At 42.7% G+C, this 24126-nt stretch overlaps 1 protein-coding gene across 2 annotated transcripts in view; it reads right to left on the bottom strand.

Moving 5' to 3' along the window:
- Nucleotides 1–24126, bottom strand: part of LOC108650475 (capon-like protein) — a 46241-nt gene that overhangs the window by 11263 nt on the left and 10852 nt on the right. For both annotated transcript variants that reach the window (XM_018099628.3, XM_018099629.3), the window contains exons 3-5: nt 5138–5209; nt 4320–4415; nt 4068–4235 (exon numbers count right to left, since the gene is read on the bottom strand). In XM_018099628.3, the coding sequence (XP_017955117.1) occupies nt 4068–4235; nt 4320–4415; nt 5138–5209 (336 nt within the window). The remainder of the gene's footprint in view (nt 1–4067; nt 4236–4319; nt 4416–5137; nt 5210–24126) is intronic.

Below are 24126 nucleotides of genomic sequence, written 5' to 3'. Positions count from 1 at the left end.
AACATCTAAATACTAAATCGAATCAGCAGAAACTATAAAAAAAAGAATTAAAATAAATCAAAATAGAGCACAGGTGAATTTGAAATTCTGAATTGCTGAATTCGAATGGCTTTTATTTTCTTTGTTCTCGTTTTGTTTTCGGGTTTTGTTACATCGGCGCCAACAATGAAAACTTAAATAAATAGAAATTTCGCAGTTGATTTGGCTTCGTGGAAAACTACTTTAAGATTTATGGCGCAAGCAGCGTTGAAAGCGATTTAGTTTTTTTTTTTAATTTTTAATGTATTTATTTGATTTAGAATTTCCATTTCACTTCTGTTGCAAAGGCAACAAACTCGGCGCTTATTTGTTTTCTTATTCCCTCTGTGTTTGTTTGTCTGTCATAAGGGAAAATTTTAACAGTAAATCTCTGCCGCATGCCCTTTGGAGCTCTTTGGCTTTGCTTAATGCGGCGCTGGCTGCTCTTCTGCTCTTCTTCTTCTCCCCCTTTTTTTTTGCCAGGAATTTTATAGCTGCAGTTGCAACATGTGCACTGTGGCCATAAGTTGTGGCAGTGGCAGTGGCACTGACTGTGGCAGTGAGTGGGGCAGCCACAGCTGTGGCCGTTACAGGTTTCCGTTGTACAGCGTTTCATGATTTCCCTTTTGCTACTGTTACTAATTAACTTTTCATTAGTCATGGCACTTAAATTTTAATTTTCCCTTGCCCCCGCTCTCTCTATCTCTCTCTCTCTCTCTCTCTCTTCTCCCTGTGCACAAAGAAAAACATCTCCAGAAATACACACGTTTATATATTTATAATATAGCTTCAAGTAGCCGCCCCCTATTTGCGCTTTTGTTCGATTTACGAAATACTTTAGAGCAGGCTATTAAAATAATGGATCTATTTCGGGTTTAAAGGCAGCAAGACTAATAAGAGAGATCTCGCAAGAAAATAAAAGAACATCGAGGAAAGCAAAAGCAAATGCGAGCAAAAATCAACGGAATAATTGAAAATTTCAACGATTGCGGCCGCCATTTTGCGCCAAGAGCAACAAATTACAAATGCAAAAGTAAATTTGCTATCTATACAGATGTATGTGTGTGTGTGTGTGTGGGTGAGTTTGTGAGTAATGCAAGTGTCTGGTTTGCAAGTATATTTAATTTACAATAATAAATAAGTAGAGCTGCTTATTATGCTGGCCCTCATTGGGCAACTCTTTGCTCTAGAATATAATATAATATTTTCCTCGATCGATTTATCTATTGGCTTTTCCCTGTTCTTTGCCAACTTTTGTTTTGTTTCATGTCTCTATCCTAAGCAGCTACGTATTAGAAATACAAACGTATCATAAACATCTCTGGCTGTCACGTGTGTTCGCGCCTGATTGACCATCATTTTATTTATTTATGCTCCCTCGACTACCTGTGGCGAGCGCGGCTCATTAACTGCCTCCGCGTGGGCAGTTGCAGATGGATGAATATTGGAATTGGAAATGGAAATGGTAATTAAAATGAAAATGAAAAACGTTATTAATAATGAGTATGAGAGTATTGCGGCATTTTTATGGCACTAGCCAAGATCTCGTAAACATAAACAAGCTGCTTAGTGCGTCAGTGGGCGAGCCTTTTGGGATTTGTGTGCAGGTACTTTTAGCACGCACTAAACACTATTCCATTCTTTTTGGATTGCCAACAGTCCTAAGGTCAACATCGATCTATATATTACATATATATAGATATTTATATAGTATATATGTATAAAAGGCGGCACGTTTTATGTATTCCCCTTGCAATTAATTTTCCAGTTTTTGTTTGACAATTTTCATTTGATTTTCTTCGTTCGGTTTTTGTTGTCGTCGTTGCTGTGTGATGTTGCTTAACTGATTGGCCCGGCTGCTTTGCAGCTACTTGATGGCGTCAGCATCAGCCCATGACAAACACTTTTCTCGCTTGCTGACATTTTCCCAAATTTTTATCGTCGAATTTGCTTTTAGTTGTTGCCCGGTTTGATCTATGGTCTGGCAAAATATTTGTGCTCAGCGCTTCTGACATGCCATTGCCTGAATTTATTTAATTAATTCCTGCGACATTTTCGCATATTTATAAATATCGAATAAATATTTCCCAGCTGGCAGAAAATTCAATTTTCATTTATTTATTATTATGAATTTTGTTTTTATTGCTTTACCAATAAATGTTTGCAGTTATTTTTCGTTTTACACTTCACTGCACTTTTCAATCACACGCACACACACGTTGGCATGTTGCATAATTACACAGTATCGAATTGGCTCTGTTTGCTTTTGTGGCATACAACGCACGTCTGCAGCGGCGCACCGTCGAGTGGGAACTGGACAAAGCATCAGCGAACTGAGCGGCAGACCGCAATGAGATCTACGCCGATCTGTAGCCGGCGTAGGAGAGCTTTTCCTTTTTCTTCTTTTTAGTTTAGTTTTCTTTTTGTTTTTTTTTTTTTTTGGCAAAAAGCTTTCGACTCAGCTGTTAACACGGCCGTTTGTTTTTGGGCAGCAACATGCTGCGTTTGTTTTGGTCTTTGGCGGCGACCTGCTGGTCGGCGGGCTGACATGGCGTATGCGTGTTTTCGCATTATCGCTTGCAACTTGTGGCGCTGCTGGCTGCCATGTGTGACGTCACTGCTTTGTGTTTCGCGGAAGTAAACAATGGCAACTTTTCACATTTCTTCTGTGAGTGCTGTTTGCTGTGCGCTGTGCGCTGGCATTTATAATTTCTCGTGGCTAACGGCTGCTTAGCCATAAATCAAGCGTTTTCATCACTTTGTCCGATGTTTATTTTGACGAACCTGGTCCATAATACAAAGTGCAATTGCGCTGCAGCTTGTGCTATTCCTGTCTTGTTTATTGTCGTTCGTTAGATTGCTCGCCTGTCTGCCTGCCGGCCTGACGCACGGAGCGTATACGCAATGCTCAACACGTGCCGTGCCGTGCCGCACCGCATACGACGTGTGAGCGACGACCCCTGGCCCGCCTCCCTACCTCAATTTAATCTGTCACTTGTCACACGTTTCGACAGCCATTGTCAGGCTGTTTGTCTGAAGTCCTCTGGCTCGTTTCTGTTTTTAACTTTGTTAATTGGAAAACTGTGTCGAAATTAGAAGTGCCAGCCGAGGGCCGACACAAACTTGACATTGTCTGCAGCGCAAGGTTGAAGGCCGCACCGAACCGCAGATATCATAAAATCTTTACACTGATTGCATCGCCGACCGCAGTCGAAATCAAAGCGAAGGCATTGCATGGCGGCGACTACAAAGTAAAAGCAATCTATTTATTTGGCAAATCGCGGTCAAAACTTGTCAGCGAAATGGCCGCAATGCTGTCCACGATTTCTTTCTCCGTCAGATGCGGAAATCTAGCGCCACGCCCGGCGGTCAGCGTGATGAATAGTTGCGTCTCAGCTCATGCCATATATCTTTGGCCAAGTCGTAAAATGCCTGGACACTGATGAATGCTAATGACTGCAGCGCGTCAGGCTCAATTATGCTTAAGCCCGATCCGATTCGCATTTATGGCCAACAACTTTTATTGATGTGCGCCGCAAAAGTTTTGCAGCTTACTTTGATCTGATCATAAGGAATTCTCGATGCCCATAGCCATAGCCACTGGCAACCGCAAAGAGCACATCTAAAGACCGCCAGCCATGCTGCCGGGGCAATCGCACTTATGTATTTGTTTATTTGCCGCTTGTTTGCGTTTCAGGTTCACTCGCAATGCGCCGTCGCTGGATGTCAGCCAAAATTGTGCATATGAGAACACATTTTGCGAAAACAGGACAGTCGAAATGTCATGTACAAATGTGTTTAAAATTAGAAAACACACAGAGCAAACAGACAGCGGGCCAGGCGGGTAGACAGGGGCGTACCAGGTGTGGGAGGCGTAGGAAATGGGCAGCAAAGTAAGTCACATTGCGACTATTAAATTTACAAATTTTCATGTTTTGCCAGAGACAAAAACTTTTGCAGTTTATGGTTAAAGTAATTTGAAATTGCTTTATTCTATACGAAAATAATATTTATTGGGCAAATAATAATAATAATAATAATAAAGTTACCTTTTTGTGACTTTTGAATACGGAACACTTGAACGTATCCGTGCTGGCATCACGTGCTATATAGCTGAATATTTTGAGATCGCTGCTGTCGTGGGACACATAAAATATTCTGTAGATGGGATGATTGAGCAACTCGATTTCCTCGGGGTCATTGGTCCAATTCTTTTTCTAGACAAACAAACGCACACATCAAATGACAGTTTGACACATAAATGATTGATGAGCATTGTTGGATTGAGGCTTTTCACTTACTTTTCGACGGCGTTTCTTGACCACAACCCGAACGCCGTTAACAGATATTTGTATGGTAACCTTACGTTTCTTCAGATTTTGCACTTTGCACTCGTACTACAGAATGAGAAAGAATAAGAGAGAGAGAGAGAGAGAGAGAGAGAGAGAGAGAGAGAGAGAGACTGTTATTAAATGAAAGTATAACAAGTATTTGCATAACTGCTTAAGGTTGGTTTTTAGCTGATTCTCGAATTTTTCAATTAACATTTGACTGGCTTCGACGCAGGCAGCTAATGGCAAGACATGACAATAACAAGCGCCATATCAAGCGCTTTCTAAATTGAAGTCAGACAACGCTAATGTACGCACGCACACACACATACACACACACACACATCAGCCACATCCTCAGCTCGGCATATTTAAGCCAACTCACGCACGAGCTAACTAAGGCGAGGGTAGCAGGAGGCTGGTGTGCTTGGCATGTGAGGGCGTAGCAGATAAACAAGAACGCTACATTGGCCAGGGCACGTTTGCTTTTTATGCCGTTAGCTTCTGCCGGCTGTAGCGACTGCGGCTTGTAGCTGTAATCAAAGCACATGACATTGACAGCGACAGTGGCGCCGAGCCTTGGGAAAAAGTGTTGCCTGCTTTTAGGCTGCACGCATAAAGCAAGGGAACTTAAAGGGCGCCGAAAGTTTCTCTGATTGGCAAAAGTTGTGCATGCGGGCTCTTGAAATTTGCTTGCTCGGTCTTAGGTTTCAATTTCAGTGTATATATGTATGTGTGTGTGTGTGTGTGTGTGTGTGCGTGTGGATCTCTTGTATGTGTTGACTCACCCGTATGCGACGCATGGCCTGCACAATTTCGGCTCTCGTATTGGGGCGGGGCACCTCCTCCCAGCCCACGAACTACAAAGAGAAAGGAAACATAAATATTTGTTAAAAAGTAAAGTAATAACGCAATAAAACATTATAACTACACCCTAGGGCATATTACTTAGGATTAAAGACACACACGCCTCGTATCTGAATCTTGCAGCTCGTGTGCATTTCATTCTTTGCGAAATATATATATATATATTTCTATCTGACCAACTTTTGCTTCGATTGGCAGCCAGTTGCCAAATAGCCTCGACACAGTCAGTGTGCAATTAATTATTTTTAGTTTGCCAAACGATCTAAAATTAAAGCCTAGAAACAATGCGCAATCCGTAGTCAGTCCGCCGCTGCCCTTTGGCCGCGTGCGGATCAGGCCACAAGCGAAAATTGTTAACAAATTGACGTCACGGATTTCATTTTCAATTCACATTGCATTTTACGGCCTGTCTGGTCCGTCGGCTCTGTCTGTGTGTCTGGCACTTGAAGATTTTGCACTTGCACTTGCCGCAGAGCGTGTGGGCCAACATTTATGGTCAAAATGCATGCACAAAGCGACAACAAAAGTGTAGAGAGATAATGAGAGAGACATAGGGAGAGAGTGGGAGAGCAGTGAAATTATATTGAAAAATAAATTGCAATTTTCACGCGCAAATTATTCGTATCGCCAAGGACGAAGAATGCGTAGATATGGACCTAGATTTGAACATTTTATAGCAGCGAGAACAACAATTTAAATGAAAGTGACATGGCCATAATGATACTAGGCAAAGCTAAAGAGAACGAGACGGCAGCTCACTTCAATTGCCAGCAATAAAACTGTGCATAAAATGTTAGCTACGCCCCCATAACAGGCCATAAAAACCTAATATTTATGTTCTAGCTTAGTCGAGCTCCTGTCTGTCTCCCATCCTCTTTGCATCCTTGTAAAAATATCAAAGTTCAGCTAGAATTTGCTGCGCATTTTCTCACACAGTTGATGAATTGCTGATGTCTCTAATTATATAGATCGCTCGTAACTGGGTCGGCGTGCGCCATTTACGAAAGATCAACACATTAACAGCGGATCAGCAGCCCCCGATACCGGCCGCCTACTATACTATATTACCTGGTTCCAGATGTCATGCTAAATATAGCTGAGCAAATGTTGAAAATTCGTAGAAAATAGATTTTGGCATATTGGCAGAATTAATAATAAATTGCCAAATATGAAATGCTTTCAAGACATTTTCACCCAGTTAGCCAGAAATAATGCTGGGGAAATTATGATTATACACATAAGTTCATTAACATGGAAATCGAAATGGAAATATTGATGGAAATCCGTATTTATAGCCCCAGATTAATACACAAATTGATGGCAATAATCGTGAAATTCGTATGCAATAATAAACAAATGATTTCTATTGAAGTATCTTTTATTATATACCCTGATCTGTTTAATGGTGATGAATTAGTGTACATAGACTTTAACGAAAGATTAACTGAATTGTATTAGATTCTATTCCATTGTCTCTTTTGGGTCCCTAATATATGTACGTTGGCTAGCTTTATGTGGCACGTTAGGTAACAACCTAGGCTTATCCATTTAAAATAAAAATTCTAAATTAAAATTTACCTTTCTACCTTTAAAGCTCAATCCAACTCTGTTAGCGGCTAACATCCGCTCGTTGCTCAAACAGCGCTGGCAGCAATAGGTTTTTAAATATGTATTAATTTGCATTTAGTTTGCATTAAAACCCGCAACTTGTTCTTCCACTTGTTCTCGCCACAAACCATCCAAGCTGAATCCATTTAAATAAAGCGTTCCCAACACTTCGCATCGGCCGAGATGAAAAGCAACTGCTATGAAAAACATGAAAAATCACTTTCGTTGGAGTGCCAGCGATGAAATACCCTGTAGGGCTTTTCGCAAGTGAGTTGTGCCTGATAGAGTTCTAGTCTGATATATTGGGAGAATAGCTGCCAAAGCCGTAGGAGTTTGCATTAAAACTAAGAGAATGAATAACAAAAAAAATTAAGGACACACAACTTCACATTCGCATTGAAAATACCCTGTACGACAGCAATCGCAGATGAAGAGGTTGCAAAAGCAGGAAAAGAGTCTCCCACAAATATTTAGATTGCATTAAATTCATGCAAACACAAAGGATAACGGATACAGCGCTTATCCTCTCCAGCTATACAAATCCTCGCGCAAATAAAAAAAAAAAAGTAAAACCAACTCAGCTTCAAAAAAATAAAGGAAGAAGAGCTCCCCCTCCGCTCTTCAGGCTGTCACGCCCCCTCAGACAGCGCCCACCCGCTGTTGCTATACATTTCTAGTGCTCGTCTTTTTTATGCTCCGCCATCTATGGCTATTCGCATCCTTTTTTTTCACTTAAAAAGCGTTTCACTACAGCGACTGCTATGCAAATAGCTTGAGGACTTTGTGCGTCGCTTCGTTTAAATTCATTTGCTTTGATTAAAGCCCAAGTTGAAATGGCCAACTTTGGCATTAGGCGAGCATTTTTTTACAGCCATCGCCAGCGCCCAAAATGTAATCCTCAATGAAATGCCCGGGGCCGAGTTCATAATTTAAGTAATAACAAATGTTGAAATTGTTGGGCCTTTGGCCTTTACGACCCGCTCGGCCAGTAAATAGACACGAAGACAATTCTGTGGGCGCATTATTTTTATTGATTTTACAGATGACCGAAGCGGCAGACCCATACACACACACACACACACACACACACACACACACACATACCTACATATACATATAGAACTGGCGATTTACCTATTGTTTGTTTTATAATACAACTCACGTTTTCGTAGCGCGGCCCTTTGCTCGTTTTCTATCTAAATTTCTTTCAGTGGAAATTCTATTTCTGGTTTATTTGTTTATTTGCGTTCATTTAGCGTTTTGATGGAAATCATTTTTAAAGAAATATACAAAAGTGAACATTCAAAAAGCCAAAGACTGCCAAACGGCTGCTGTCCGTCTGCTGCGCCGTGACGTCAGTTGAAAATCGGAAAAAAAACGTCGACGGATTTATGTTTGATAAGCTACAGACAGCATTAATACTAATTCCCAGTAAATCAAAGTTACCTAAAGTCAGCCGAAAGCCAAACTAATATCATAATGCAATTAAATGTCAAGTCAGGCAGGCAAACGTGTAGGCGGCGCACGATAACCCGCCGGGCAGCGGCAAACAGATTAGAACAGCTTAGTCTCGTCCAGCACAGGGAAAACAAACACAAATAAATAAAATCATTCAAAACAACAATAACAAAATGCGAATTTTATGTTATATAAAAAGAAAACTCGTTGCATAAAAAGGATTTAGAATTGGTTTCGGTTTCAGTTAGGGTTTCCGCTTCCGTTTCTGTTGCTGCTGTTGCTGCTTTGGTCACGGCTAATGGCGCTGCAGGGCAAATGGCTTGGCCAATGGGCAACAGCAGCCAGCATTCAGCTTTACATAAGCATTCTCGTCATTCTGCTCTTTTATTCCTTTAAGCCCGCTCTCTCGCTCTCACTCTCCCCCTCTCTCTCCCCCTTCAGTCTGGCTCTTGCCTTTGGCTTCTGTGCAACAATGTAAAACATTTGTTTGCCCAGATTTTGAACAGCGTTCAACACATAATTTTTTATGCAAGCATACTTATATATGTGCTTATGTCTATATATACAGTTTTTATGATTTTTTCCGTTATGTTTTTTTTACCCTTTAACGTGGCTGGCGCCACTTTTGCCGCAGGACAACAAATTGTTGCCCAGCAAGTTGGGTGCACTTTAACTTTGTTGGGCATATCAGACGAGCTAAATAACTCAATTTAAATAATACGATTAAATTGAAAATGTGCTCAAGAGCTAACAGGATCTGGCTTATGCGTAGAGCGCTTAAGACTTGATATGACTGCAGCCAGCTCCCATTTAGATAAGCGTATAAAATATTCGTGTTGCTGCCAGAGTTTATTTTTTTCTGTTTCATAATTCGCATAACGAAAGTCTAACCAGTGCTGCCCATGCAAAACGAGTTTTACGTTTTTTGCTGCATACTTTCAGGCGGCGCCATTAAACTTCACAGCAAAAGAGCGCAGCGAGACGCAATGAGAGCGCTTTATTCTCTTAAAGCTTGTCGCATAGCAACAACAACAGCAATAACAGTAGCAACAGAAACACGAAAATAAAAAAACAACACATGGTAATTAATTAACAAAAAGAAAAATCGTATACATAAAAAGCAGCGCATGCATAAATAAACGAAAATAGATCATTATTTTATAAGAGCTGTGAATTTTGTGCTTGTTTGCGTTGTTTATTGAAACATTAAATTGAACACTTTGCGGTGGCATTGAATGTGCAGCAGGCACGCATAATCTTGAAAATTATGTAGCTTATTGCTGTCATTTGCAGTGAATGCGTTTTATGTTCGGCGTAATAAATAAATAATGCTTGACAGCATCTTCTCCTCTGGAGGCAAGCGAAAATTGTGTTTACCATTCGGTTGGCGCTTAATAAAACGCGAGCTTTAATGCGCCGAGTCATAAAGAATGCACAGCGGCAAAGCATTCAACAAATGAAAATCAACAGCGCAAAAGTTAAAAGTGACACGAGTTGCCAGCCCAACACCAGCTCAACTCCATCCCCATCCTTGCTCTAGCTCCATTTCCCATTCCCAGTAACAGCTGAGGAATTTCCGCTAATAATGTTAATTCCATTGCCACCAGCAACCCAGTCGCTATTCTTGGTACACGCAACCGCCACAGATAATCAACCACGCCCCAGCACAACCGCCCCTCGCGCACGCCCTCTGCCGTCGCTTTGTTTTGCTTTCATCTTGAGTTTAGTTTTGTGCTGAGCTTCCGTCCTTCCTTCCTGTGCCTTGTTTTTGCTATGTTGCGAAACAGCGCAAGTTGGCTTCCTGCCGCAGCAGGAGCAGCAGAGCCAGTAACAGCAGCTTCGGAAGCAGCCACCTGCCATCAGCACGCCCCCAGCGACCATCGCCCAACGCCCACCGCCCATCGCCCATCGCCTCGCTCTGTTTCCTTTATTATATTTGAGCTGCCAACTTAATGATAGCGCATAAAAGTTTCGCCCGCCATTTGCAGCTGACTTTTTGCGCTGTGCATAACTTAAGGCGCTTTGCACTGCGTTTAATTTAAAACAATTATTTGAGCAGCTCAGCTCAGCTCGACGGCCAAGAACAATCAGCAGACCCAAATCAACGAATTGGCCAGCTCATTAAATGTGGCCTAAGCATTAAACGCAGTTTGCATTTCGCCTCCAGCAAATTGCAGTTGAGAATGTTTTGGCATTTACGCCCAACTGCAATTATTCTCGAGCTAAGCAGGAGGAGAACACAACAATTTGATGTTGTAGCTGGCTGGAGGTCAGCGAAATAACAGACAGCAGAATGCAAAAAGCGCTTAGCTCAACTCTAACTGGCCAACAAATGCTGCTAAGTAGCGCAATAAATCAGCTTGCCCATCACCCGAACACATCTGGGGCGCTCCCTCGAGTGGAGCTGCCTTTTTGCTGCATGAACTTTCGGTTAAGCGCTGACAGGAATCAACCAAATTTCTCAGGTGTTAAACTAGTTAAAGTTGGACAAGTTGCTGGATTTATTCCACTATCTAACTGCAGCAGCAGCAACAGCAGCAGCAGTTTCGTTGTCTTGTGAGCCATAAAACCAAAACCCTTTGGCTCATAAAACTGACAAAACTCTGCCCACTTTCAGCTTAATCCTCGGCTTTGCCATATTTGCATAGGCCGCAACAGGTTTTGCTGCAATTTGTCGCTTTGATTGACTTCGATTGACTTCTTTGGTGAAGCCACCCAACCCCAGTCCCAGCCCCAGCCCAGCCCACAGCACGTAATAAGCCATTTCCGGCTTGACGAAAGTGAGACTCCAATGCGAACTGACACACCTACGGACACAGACGTACATAACAATTACGACTTCACATAATAGTAATAAGCGATACGAGCCAGAGGAAAGAATACCAACGCCTATGGCGACAAGCAATCATAAAAGTAACACACATACACACACACACACACATATTCACCGAGTTGGAGTTGGTTTTAATTGTATGCGTTGCATTCTTTGTTTGTTCTTTGTTGGAAACTTTCGCTGGCTGTCTGCGGACTTCATTAGCTGCGCCCAGCACAATTGCTGGTGTCAAGTTTTATTAGCTCTTAGACAAGGTTCAATGCATCCACACATTTCTTTCACATATATACATATATACTTATCTATTTATAAAGCGTATTACGCCCATATCAATTTATGAATCAAACTGTAAAGTTTCAGAAAAGTAAAAGTTCACAGCAACCACGGCTGCTGTGCAGAGCTGACCCACATTTTCCCTCTCCATCCATCTTTTTCCTAAGACGAAGCCAATTTTTAGATTTGTAAGCATTATGCAAATGCAGCTGCAGCAACATGATGTGGCTGTGGCATGTGGCATGTGGCCTGTGGTATGCAATGGCGCGGGTGGGGGGGCTCAGTGTGGCTCATGATGGCTATGTGGGCGGCTGTTTATGATTAGATCGAAGCGCTGCTCGCTCGGACAAGGCACTTGGCTTGTTCGAGAAACAATGTTCAGCGACAGTCAAAGCTGGCCATAAAGCAATTAAATTAGCTGCTTGAGTGTGGGTCAAAATCAATAAACCGTCTGGCCTTAAGCTGGCCAAAGGACTACAGTCAAGTGAAGTTGAAGAGTCCTGAACAAGGACCGCCCGAAGCAGCAGCAGCAGCAGCAGCAGCAGCAACAACAGCAATACAAAAAGCGACAAAGCGCATAAAACTTGAGTAGCCAACAACAATAAACAAGCAGAAAATCAATTGAAGTACTTGAGCAAACAATGGACGTATTGCTAAGCACAATGAAAGCGGCGCCCACTGCCACGCCCACAGTGCTACCTCGACAATACACAAAGGAAAAGAGACGCAGCGCACAGAAGTTGTTGGCTCAAAACAAGTGGCGTCTAATTTAGCACAGGGCGATTATTTAGATATCAGCAGCAGGAGTAGCAGCAGCAGCAGGAGTAGCAGCAGGAGCAGCAACAACAATGCCAACTACAACAATAAGCTGGCAAATATTTAAAGGCCCAGCGCGTGTGGCAGATGACAGCAGAAAGAGTGCGAGACTGAGAGAGAGATAGAAAGACGGAGAGAGCAAACATCAATTAAAATAAATGAATTGCGTGGTGAACGGGACGTATGAGCAACGCGGCAAACTAAACGACCGGAAGCATTTAATTAGCGACTTTAATAATTTAATCAGCTGCAGCAGCCGCGTTCTCTGCCATCTCATTCATTCACACACGCACACACACACTTTTATACACACTGTGCGTGCGTGTAATGTGAGCCGCTAATTTCGGTTCGGATTGATAAAAAAATTGACTAGCTTCAATTTCCCACGCGGGCGCTAAACATTTTTAAACGGTTTCAATTAAAAATCATTTCAATCGAATTTTGTGGCTTTTTATTGTTTTGTTTTTGCGATCTGGTCACACTTATTTATGGCGTTGCGGGCCTGAGTAATGAGCCGCCTAATATGTTGCGGCCTATTGAAGCGTGCTTGTGGTTGCGACTCTAGGGGTTGGGTCTATTTACAATGGGGTTATTTTCTGTTTGGGGTTGCTCTGTTTCCACTTTTCTGTTTTTTGTTTGCCTCTCAAGTGGGTTGCCAGGCAGAGGGCTTAATGAACTCTACCTAATTATGTTTGGGCACAATTCTCTAGGACTTAACTTACCCCCTAAGTGGACAAGTGGACAATTATATCAATTGACGTCAGTAATAAAGCTTACCTGCAAAGGGAAAGAAAGTGTGAGAAGTTAGTCGAGTATGTTAATGAAATTTCACATGAGACAATTATTGACATCAGCTTAATCAATAAATATTTATCAATAGCTATTTATAAGGCAGTTTGGCCAACGTCAAGGGTTTCCACGAGGTAAAAGTAAGCGCAGAGGCAGCTAAGAAATCCAGACTTATTATTGATTAAATGACTATTGTTAATTTGACACATAATAACAGCTACTTCATTATGTGTCAAATTAACAATAATCATTTGATCGATAGAAAAGCCATCCAAGATATTATTGGCTTAAGGCTGAGTTTTCCACAAGTCTTAAAGCAATGCCATGGACAGCTTTAAAGCCGTTTGTTGACTCTACCAGCTATACGAAGAGTATTATTGGCCAGCTTTGTTAGATACATATATTTTGACATTTTCCAACACATTGGCCATGCTTTGCTTTCTCGTGTCTCTGACTAAAGCGTTAAGATTGCGAATACCTGCGTGACGTAAATGGGAAAATGCATTGCAATAAATTCAGCAGGCAGGCCAAGAGACAGCAGCAGCCGCAGCAGCAGCAGCAGCCGCAGCCGCAGCAACAGTAAGTGAAGGAAGAAAAACAACAGCTACTCAGCGAGTGCAAATAGCCGCCGTTTCAGTTGGCCGAGTGTTCGCTGGAACTTGTCGCTGGTTAATGAAAAAGCACAGCAGGCCAAAAGCGAAAAAAAAAACAAATCAAGGCTTGGCCAAGAGACGCAGAGTCAAAGCCAATGCGATGACCATTGATGCCTGAGAACACACAGACGCACTCGATCGTCAAACAGACGGGCAGACAGACAGACAGACAGACAGACGAGCTGAGAGACTGTCGGGCCAAAGTCATCAAAGCCAGCGCCAAATGTTGGCAATTGCTAAACTCAAATATGGCCATGTACAAGTTGTTAGGCCCATTGGCAGCAGCATTGGCCGCATCTGTTGTAGCTGCGTGCGTCTTGATGCCAATTTCCTTTGGTCTGCCCAGTCTGGCTTGGGCCTGCCCCTGCCGCCCCCTTCCTCTCCTTTGCTAACCCTCATTTTGAACATGACAAACTCAGAATTGATGCTGCGACTGCGACTGCGACTGCCTGTTGGCTGATCTCGGCTCAGAGTCTCCCTCTCACTCTCTAGCTATGTAGGCCCGCATTTCACTTTGCTGCGCTTCAAGGCGTTAGTGAAATTTTGCCACATTTAACACTCAAACGCAGCGACAAACGGTTTGCGGCTGCCAGCAGACGACTGCAAGCGATTCGTTGCTCAGCTCGGGCTCATAGCCTAAACGACGGCATCCGGCGGCGTGACAGACGTGAGAGCTCATCGCAACGCAGATGAAGTAATTTCATGCAATTTGAGATAAGAACCCGAAAGGGGAGGAGCACCGACTGGCAAAAGCCAAGCTCTAATTATATTCAATTTCAGCCAGTTGCCAATTGCCAGCCGCAAGAACAAGTGCAAAACTCATTTCGACTAAAACGAAAGCAAACAGTTTCCACTCTTTTTTCTGATTAGACAGCAAGCATTGCTTGCTCCAGTAAATATAATTACGATTGGCAGTTGGCAAGAACAGTGAGGCGCAACAGGGGCAGCGGGAGAGTGGGAGAGAGGGAGAGAGAGAGAGAGAGAGAGAGTTTGCCAGGCTACCAGCAGGATAATGCATACAGGACACGTGCGGCTAAGCCAATCGGCTTGTTAACACAGCTCACACACACAAACACACACACACACACACACACACACACACACTGACACACACTCTCATAGAAATGCATGGCATAACTATGCAGATTACCCACATGCATATGTTAAGCGAGCGACGAGCGACGAGCGTTGGTTGGCGCACGCTGCGTATGAGCAATATGCAATCAGATTGAAGCCTCCAGCCACGTGGCAAGCGGCGTGCGCTGCTACATTCTAATGGCCCAGCATTCATTGGCATGCCATGCATGGATTTGCACTCAGAGCGCAATTAATTGTGATTGACTCGAACAACTCGGCGAGCAAGAAAGAAAGTTCGAACAACCGAAATCTATGACAAATGGCTGACAGCCACAAAGGAGCGACACACAGAGAAAGAGAGAGAGAGAGAAACAAAGAGAGAAGTGAATAAGTTGCCGGCAGAGAAATGTGGAAATGCGGCGGGTATTCCATCAAAACAAAAAGAAAAATTGACAGCAGCTAAGGTGGCTGCTGGAGTTTCGGGCTTAATACAAATGGCCCATTGAAGTGTTCCAACAATAAGGCGCGCGGAGATTTTCACATCTATCTGCGTCAAAGCGTTGGAAAAGCGATTTTTTAGCCTTTCGGCTTATCAAAAGTTTTGCACACAAAAGTTGACGTTGGCATCTTTTTGGGTTCATTGTCGACGAGTATATTTCATAATGTGCTAAATTATGTATGCCCTTTAATTGAATGGAAAAACTTCTCTTTTGTAGTTGTATCATGAATGGAAATCGATAGATGCCACGCCCTGCCACACGTGCGGCCGGAAAATGTTGGACACAACATTTGTTTGGGCCATAAAAAATGTGTCGCGCATAAGAAGTTTGGGGCCACGTTTAATGACACGCAACGCGCTGGCATTGAAATTTTAATAACATCAGGGGCGTGGCCACAGCACAGTTAGACAAATAGCAGAACAAAAACTCGACTATGGATGCATATGTCACAAGGCGACAACGCGGCGTATGAGTGATGATGCGTGCAAGCGACGTCGACTTTCGCGCAGTGAAAATCGTATTCGCAGCGGGCTAAGGCACAAATGAGGAAAATGGAGAAAAATCGAAATGCCCAAACGAGGCCACGCACATTATATAGCAATTTGTGAGCTTGCAGCTGTCGCACACAATAGCAAAAAAAAAAACTAATAAAAAACTTGCGCTCGACTTTCGCACAAAATTAAAGCAATTTGCTGATTGGCAGCTACGCACAATAACTATGCCAGTGGAATAGTGAGTGTGTGTGTGTGTGTTTGTGTGTGCCCAATAAGGACATTTCAACAATTAAGTTGCACATACAATGAGCACTTTTTTAGCGGCTCCAATCTGGACGTACTTGTGGAGCAGAGTCAATGTCAAGGCGAATTTCCCAATGCACAATGAATGCAATTGTGCCAGGCATAGCTGGCATTGTTTATACCCGCTGCTGCTGGCTGATTGGCTGCTGATTTGTTGATTCGTTGTATGTTTATTGCTGCTGGTGCGGCTGCCACCGATCATTAATTATTTATTGCACATACCGCACGCTGTGAGTCACAGTGCAAATTGTTCATTATTTTGCAATTATTTATGCGAAATTCTCAGCGCATTGCAGCGCATTTACCAACACTGGCCGCCAATTCCAGCACACATTTAACTATTTTGTGTGTGTGCTCAGTTTCAGTTGCAGTTTCAGTTTCGGTTTCAGTTTTGGTTTCGGTTTCGGTTTCGGTTTTGGCTTCCGTTTCGCTTCCCCCCTCTGAAAGTGCAGCTACAAAGTTTTGCTACTAATTCAATTGTTCGGCAACATGAACTAAATTGCTTAAAAGCTACTGAAATGCCAGTTTCCCTTAACGCTGGCAGTTTTTTAATTAAATTTTGTCAATCTATGTTGGAGGCAAACGCTGCCCTTGTTGGCGCTCCCTTTGTCCTTGTCATTGTCTCTCTCTCTCTATCTCGCTCGCTCGCTCTCCCTCTCTGTCTCTCTCGCCTCGAACACTTACAAATTTCCTGTCCAGTCTTTTTTTAATTGATGAAATTGATTAAAATGTTACTTTACATTTGTGCCAAACTGACATTTATCTTAATTGCTGCTCGGCTGAAAGACACTTCAAACAGCTCGAGTGCTTAATTAAATAATAGCTATTTTTTATATTGTTTTAGACCAGGGCATTTGTGCCATGGGCATGACAAGTGAATGAATCAATATCTATACAGAATGATATTATTATTGAAGCTAGACAAATATTGACTTTAATTAATGTTGCCATCAATAGCAATTAAAATCTTTATTCTATGTAAAGTTTTAATTAATATTAAATGAAAAGCGAGATACATTAAAGCTTTTAACAAAAGTATTTTGAATATGAGGTTTACATAAAATCAAAACAAAATAATTATACAAAAAAAAAAAAAAAAATCATCTCGATGTGGAATATTTTTCTCCTTCTTCCCTCAGCTCTGCCCCTTTCATATGAATTTTTATTTGATGAACAAAAATTCGCTTTTCTTATCTCCGAGTCGCCTTAATCTCAGCCCACCTGCCTTTCCACATGCGATATCAGGCCCACCCGGAAACGTTTCTCTGCCACCGCGCACATTTCCATGTCACTTCAGACATTACTAATACGCACCGTGTGCTGTCCGCCTTTTACCACCAGCTACACGCGTCTATTTGTATTTATATAAAATGTACATATATACATATATATAAACATCAGCAAACGTTCCGCAAAATTATGTTTTTGAATATGGAAAATCTAAATAAAGTAAAGCTCATGCGATTGCTGCTGCTGCCTCTGCGAAAATTCTTCAGTTTTGCGTTTCTGTTTATTATTATTTATTTATGTCTTGTGCCATTGAGCGACTGTTGACACGACAGGCACGCCCCCTTCGTATGTCACCTTCATGTTCCTCTGCTGCGGTCCACGCACATATATCCAACATTTTGTTGTTGTTCTTGTTGTCATTTAAATAAAATTTAATGTGAGTTTTTGCTGCGTCAGAGATAATTCTTCTTATTTTAGAAATTTCATTTGTAAGACATCAAATGTGATTTATGCGCCATGGTATTTATGTAAAAAGCCAGGCAGCTAGCGTGGCGTATACGCAATATTTCAACAACGCCAAGCCTTGGCCTGACCTGGCCACTGCTTGTGCTGCTGTTGCGGCTTCTGCGGATGCTGCTGCTCCTGCAGCTTCCTCTGTTTTAAGCACTTGGCTTAGAAGCACTTTGGGTCTTGTCCTTTTGGCCTACGACCTGCCTCATTTCGAGTGCTTCCTGTGCAATTTCCACACACACATATACTGCAATGCACTTGACACGTTTTGGCAGAGGGTCTACGAGACCAAAAACGTGTGCGAAATCTTCGAATGGCCAAGCTCGTCCTCTCGCCCCTCCTCTCGCTCTGGCATTTTTATGGACTGCAGCGATAGGTTTGTGGCCAGCGGCGCTTATTGACTTTACAAATGGAATTCTCTCAACCGCACTCAACTCATTTAACTAATCAAAAGCAATTTTAATCAAAGAAATGCCACGCCCCAGGGCGCAGACAGCAGATAGCAGAGACCAGACCAGGCCAGACCAAAGCAGCAGTCCAAAAGCAATTAAAGCCACGTGCAAGAAACTTTCCTGAAGGTTAAGCAAAAGTTGCCTAGCTGCCAGGACACGAAGGCAAAAGGTATGACCGAAAGGATGAATGGCTCGTAGTTTTTTCCGTTTGCCCTGGCATAGAGATCAGAGCCACGTACTATTTGCCTTTGCTTAGGCAGAGCAAACAGAATCTAACAGCGACAAGTGGCTTCGCAGCAGTCGAAGCAATTCCGGGCTGCACGCTTAAGCAAACTTAATTAATAAATGGCAGACAAGTTCTTCCCAGCCAGCTGCAAGCTGTGCCCGAGTGTCCTGTGGGGAGATGCGTGCGAGTGCGTGAGCAATGAATCGAAACTCATTAAAAAGTTTCGCTGTGGTTTCACTCGACTTCGATGGCGGCGGCGGCGGCGGCAACAGCTGCCTACACACATACATATGCCACACACACACACACACACACACACACACATACATACAGAGGCTGCACTCATACTCGCTTTAATTCGCCAAGACTTGGGCACACACTGTGCTGACAAATAAATTTGAATAATTAAAAGACGCACAAAGGAGACAGTTGTCCTTTTGTGTGTGTGGGCGAGTGGGTGTGGCTTTAACCACAGTGCTCTATATGCCAAGCTGTTGGCACTCATTATGCTGCCTTGGCAAGTGCCATTTAAATGTGCTTCATTATTTTCATCCAGGCGCTGGCCAAAGCAACAAAACAAAAGCCAGGCAAATAAAGCAAATGATAAGCAGCTAGCGAAAGGGTAGTGAGAGAGAGAGAGAGGGGGAGAGAGTGGGCGGAAGGGGCGTGTACTGGCAAGATATTATCCCAAGCAGGCGACAGCTTGACAAACTAATGGCAAACAATGAAGTGCCCAGCCAGATAGCGAGCGACTAGCTTAACTTGGCCGGGCTAAGGCCAAGAAAGACGGCCTAAAGGCGTGCGCTTAGCTCATTAAAAAAAACCCGAGAAGTGAAGCTGGAACAGAGACGTCTCTTTGGGCTCTACAAGTGCTAAGGCCAGAATTTTAATTTAGCCAACTGAGAAAACACTAAAAACCAGGAAAAACAACAGGACCAGAGGCCAAAACATGGCCAACACATAGTTGCGCCGCTTAGTGGTCCTTCGCCCAGACGAATTGTGAGTGTGTGTGTGTGTGTGTGTGCGTGTTTGAGTGGATGTTTGCATAATCATTTTGAAGTGCCCACGCCAAACCACGCCAGCCAACCAACCAACGCCAGCCAGCGAACATGATTAGCCAATTATGTGGGGCAACTGTGAAAACATTTTCAGCTTTAAGCGGCAGCTGACAAAATGTGTTTTAATTAAAAATTTGCCAAAAATGTAAATGTAGATGCCAACAAATATGTGAAAACCGCAGCCACAAAACTGGAGCACAGAGCACACACCACAAGGGCCAAGGACACGCCGACCCAGCTGCTCAAGGACTTCTCAGACTTGTAGATGAAACATACACGAAGACGCCCTCAGATTATTAGCTTGTATTATTTGCTGGCAGTGGAGGAGGCTGTTGAGATATTGAAATTGTTATTTTTAAGAAAATATGCAAAGTAATTACCAGCTAATAATAAGACAGAGCCAGAGGTCAAAGTGCAAAGAGGCGAGCAAGAAAGCACATTGCGTATACGCCGCGTAGTTGGGGTTCGCTGCCTTTTGATATTTTACAATTAGGCGCCAATCGACGGCAATATTAATTTGCCTTTGGCTTTCAATTAAGCAATTAGGTGGGCATAGGCAACAGCCACGCCCACAGCAGCAGCAGCACCCAGCCCACGACAATAGCAGCCCGCACATTTGTGGGCGCTGCTGGAAGAGGGAGTGGGGAGCAGAAGAAGCATCGTAATATGCATGCAAAAAACTCTGCGAAAATTGGGCCATTTATGAGCTAAGTTTTAGGTCGTTTTTTTTTTTTGTCTGCTGCATGCGATATTTTGTTTTTTTACATTTAACATTTTAACGATTGGCAGCAAGCAGCAAATGGCAAAAAATGCCAAACGTTTTATGCTAATTTTCACACAAAGCACTAAAAGGCAAGGCACCCAGTGAGGCAGTGAGGCAGCGAGAGGGCAAGACGGCGGGGACGGGCGGACAGACAGACGGCATCAAGTGGAAAACTTTCACAGTCTTCTTGACTGTCGGAAAAATGTTTGTTTAGAATTTGGCCGGGCGTTATTTATGGCCCAATAACTTTTAACTTCACATTCGGCCTCCGGCATGCAAATTAGTTGGCCCATTTGCTCGTTGGCCACGTAAAGAGCTCAAATAAATTCAATTGCGGATGCCATCGAATGGGGCAGGGGCACCCAGGTGTGCCTAATCCTGGCGCAATGTCAATAAAAACCCCAGCGGCAACAATGCGTGTTTAATTAATGTCCAAATAATTGACAGCCAAAGAGCTTATTTGATTCCACGCCACCAAAAAAAACAATTCGAGCGTCTTCTTTAAATTGAAATTTTCTAGCTATAAGCCAAAAATGTTGTTCAAAATTAATTGGAAAATATACGCAAAGAAAAAAAAAAAAACATAGAACAACAAACAACAGCGAAACAACTTGTGTTTGTCATCAGAGCAGCTACATATATACACACAATGTTATATATCATATATATAGATATACATTTTCATATAAAGGCTAGTAATGACATCATGAATATAGCCAGATATTTTTGGCCAGCCCAAATCCAATTAATTTTGCTGTCTGTGTCGCTTCGAGTATATAAATTATGGAATATAGCTACACATGCTTAAATACAGCATCCTAGCACATGTGGTGATCCATCATGGCGCCCTTATCACGCCAGCAGCTGTGTTTAATATAGTTGTTTAAAGCAGTTCAATAGTTGCCGCAGAGTTCATCGCTTATATCGTACATATAGGAAATTTCTTCACGTCAATCAACACACATACTTATGTATGTACATAGAGAGAGAAAAGTTGACTTTCACAAATGCTGCACGCATCAAATTTAATAGTTAATTAAATTGTAAGAGCACCGTAGTTGGTTCGGGTCCAACTGCTGGCTGGTGGCTGTGTCAAAGGTCGCGTTGCAGTTGCAGTGAATGCCTGCCCCATAATTGCACTTGACAGTGGCAGTCGAACGACAACAGCAACAACAGCAACAACAACTGGCTGCAGCAGTAGCTGACAGTCAAAGCTAATGCCACAAAGCGTGCGCTCCGATAAGAAACAGCAAAGCAACGAAAAAAAAAGAAAAAACAAAACAAAACAAATGCATGTGGCAGGCAGTTGCTGCAACTACTGCAACTGCGACTGCGACTGCAACTGCTGTGAAAGATTGCATAGCTAAGTGACTTCAATTGCATTCAATGCCTGTCGCTGATTAAACTGGGAGCTCTGGGAGCTCGCCGCTTTGATGACGGCCTCACAGATAATTTTCAATTTTTCTTCTTATTTGTACTATTTTTTTCTATTTTTTTTTTTTTTTTTTTTTCAATTTTTTCTTCTCTGTCTCTTGGCTGAAACGTGAGCGGCAGTTAACGAGCTATTTTTGCAGCTACCCTTTAAGATTTGCGCCTGCACAAAATTGGCATAAAAAGATTGCAGACAATCGATTCTTGTCATTATCCACAGGGGAAAAAACAAAACCGAAAAAAATTGCTAGTTTTATTTGCTGCAACAACTGTTTTTTTTTCCCCTTTTTTTCCACTGATATTCAAACAAAGGGCATGAGAAGATAAATTGAAGTTGGTAGCACAGAAAAGTCTTGATTATTATTTATAGCATTTGGTTGAGGTGAAAGATGAAGTAGCAGATGGGAATTGCAAGGGATAGAAAGAAGTTGCAAGTGGAATGTCATCAAACATTGAGCTAAAAATAAAGAACTTATGAATTAATATTAAATTCAGCTGAACTAAGAAAAGACTGATAACAAACAAAAGAAATGAATGCAAATCTCAGATAAATCTTCAGTAGCTACTAAATCTAGTTAACTGAAAAGCGCCAAGTCTTTGACTTCTATAGGTCTTATGTGTAAGAAAAACCTGTTAGATGTAGAAAAGTAGATAGTGTATGAAGCAAGTAATGAATCATGTTAGCTGGAAAGCAACAAGTCTAGACTATAAAAGGTCTTAGCTCGCCTTGGTTTATAAACACTATGTTAGACATCATCTCAGACAACGGGCTGTCAAATCTTAAGGCAATTACTGTTTAGAATGAGACTAAAATATGTGTTAAAATATCTTAATATCAATCTTGGATTTTTTGAGTGCCAGCCAAGAGTTTTGCAAGTCACATATAAACTTCCACTTCACTTTGAAAGTACCATGAAGTCACTTAACACTTGAATCGCATTAACTTATCTGATTGCTATCACATTTTGCGGAATGTCTTCCGATCAATTGTTCAATTTTCAGCAACTTCTAGCATCTGTCAGCAGCAGCAGGATCCGTTGAGGGTGTGTGCACTTCGGTTAGCCCAAATTGGACTTGTTTCTCTGCGCTGTGCTGGTTTATTGACAATTTGGCCAGGGCCAAGCCCAACTATTGCCCGAGGCAGCTGTCAGCGACCATTGGCAGCCGAACGGACAGGCAAAGGGTCGGGACAGTTGGGAGTTGGTGTGCCACATACGAGCAAACGTGCAGCAGCTGCCGTTGCAACTTCCGCAATGCTGCGCTTCGCTAGACACCAACAGCAGCAGCAGCAGCAGCAACGGCAGCAGCAACGGCAGCGACTACACAATTTGCGTGCGTTACCCATTTGCCAAACTGGAAGAGCAGCGTACAGAGTGGGTGAGAGTGGCCGTTGTGGTTTAATGCGCCTGCGCCACTGGCTGCCCGTTTTGGTTCGCTTTTTGGCTGACTCATTGGAAATGCACATGTGAGTTGCAGCTGCGCCAGGTGAAAAGCGATTGCTTCCAATTGCGAAATGGCCAGCCAATTTGTGTGGCAACAACAGCAACAGCAACAACAACAACAAAAACATGCGACTGCAAATTGTGTAATAAGTAGATAATAAATGAGCAGAGTAGAGCATTTGCCGTATTCATGCCTCATTGGGCAATGCCAGTCGAGTGAGTCAGTTGAGCCAGAATGGCACCACCCAAGCCCCACAGACACAAACATCTATATGTGCTCCAGAGCGAGCCACTAATGGGCTCTTAAACCCTGACGAGCAGTATTAAAAACGCACTTGACACACATTAAACATCCGCAGACATCTGCTCAGCTCAACAATGAGAAGTCACTAGGAGAGTTCGGGGCGTGGCAATCAAACTGTATTTATCTACAATAACTACTCGTTGGGCATTGGCAGCACTGGCACCTGAGCACAGAGCACAGCCATAAACATATTAAGCTAATAATTTGCAATCAATATGAAAATGAGATGCTCCAGGCTGAGTCGCCAGCCAAGGCAGAGATAATCCTGGGAAATGTGCGCCAAATCGACACAGATATACATATTTTATGGGCTATTATTATTGTTGTTATTGAACTTTTTATGTGGCCCGAGCCCAAAGACAACAGAGATAAAACGAAATGCGTTCGCATTTGCCGCAACATTAAAAATATAGCCAGCGGCTGTGGCTAGTATATGTATACATTTATATACATACATATATAGATTGATATTTAAACAATAATATGCAGTATGTTGTGTTTGTTTATAGCAGGAGCGAGTGAGTAGAGGGGAGAGGGGAGAGACGGCCAGGGGCATTGTTGTTTTCAAAAGTGCAACAAAAGTTGCTGCACATAAAGTCTATCCATTTTAGCCATCTAGAGCAGACGAAATCTAAACAGATTTGCGAAATGATGGCGCAATGCCAATGGCTGAAAACTGTTGCCGAAAAA

This window comes from Drosophila navojoa, chromosome 4 (genome assembly GCF_054131105.1).
Source record: "Drosophila navojoa isolate 15081-1374.11 chromosome 4, UAZ_NAV_1.0, whole genome shotgun sequence".
NCBI classification, from domain to species: Eukaryota; Metazoa; Arthropoda; class Insecta; order Diptera; family Drosophilidae; genus Drosophila; species Drosophila navojoa.
Note: the sequence above shows the minus strand (reverse complement) of the source record. Positions and strands in the feature narration are given on the sequence as shown.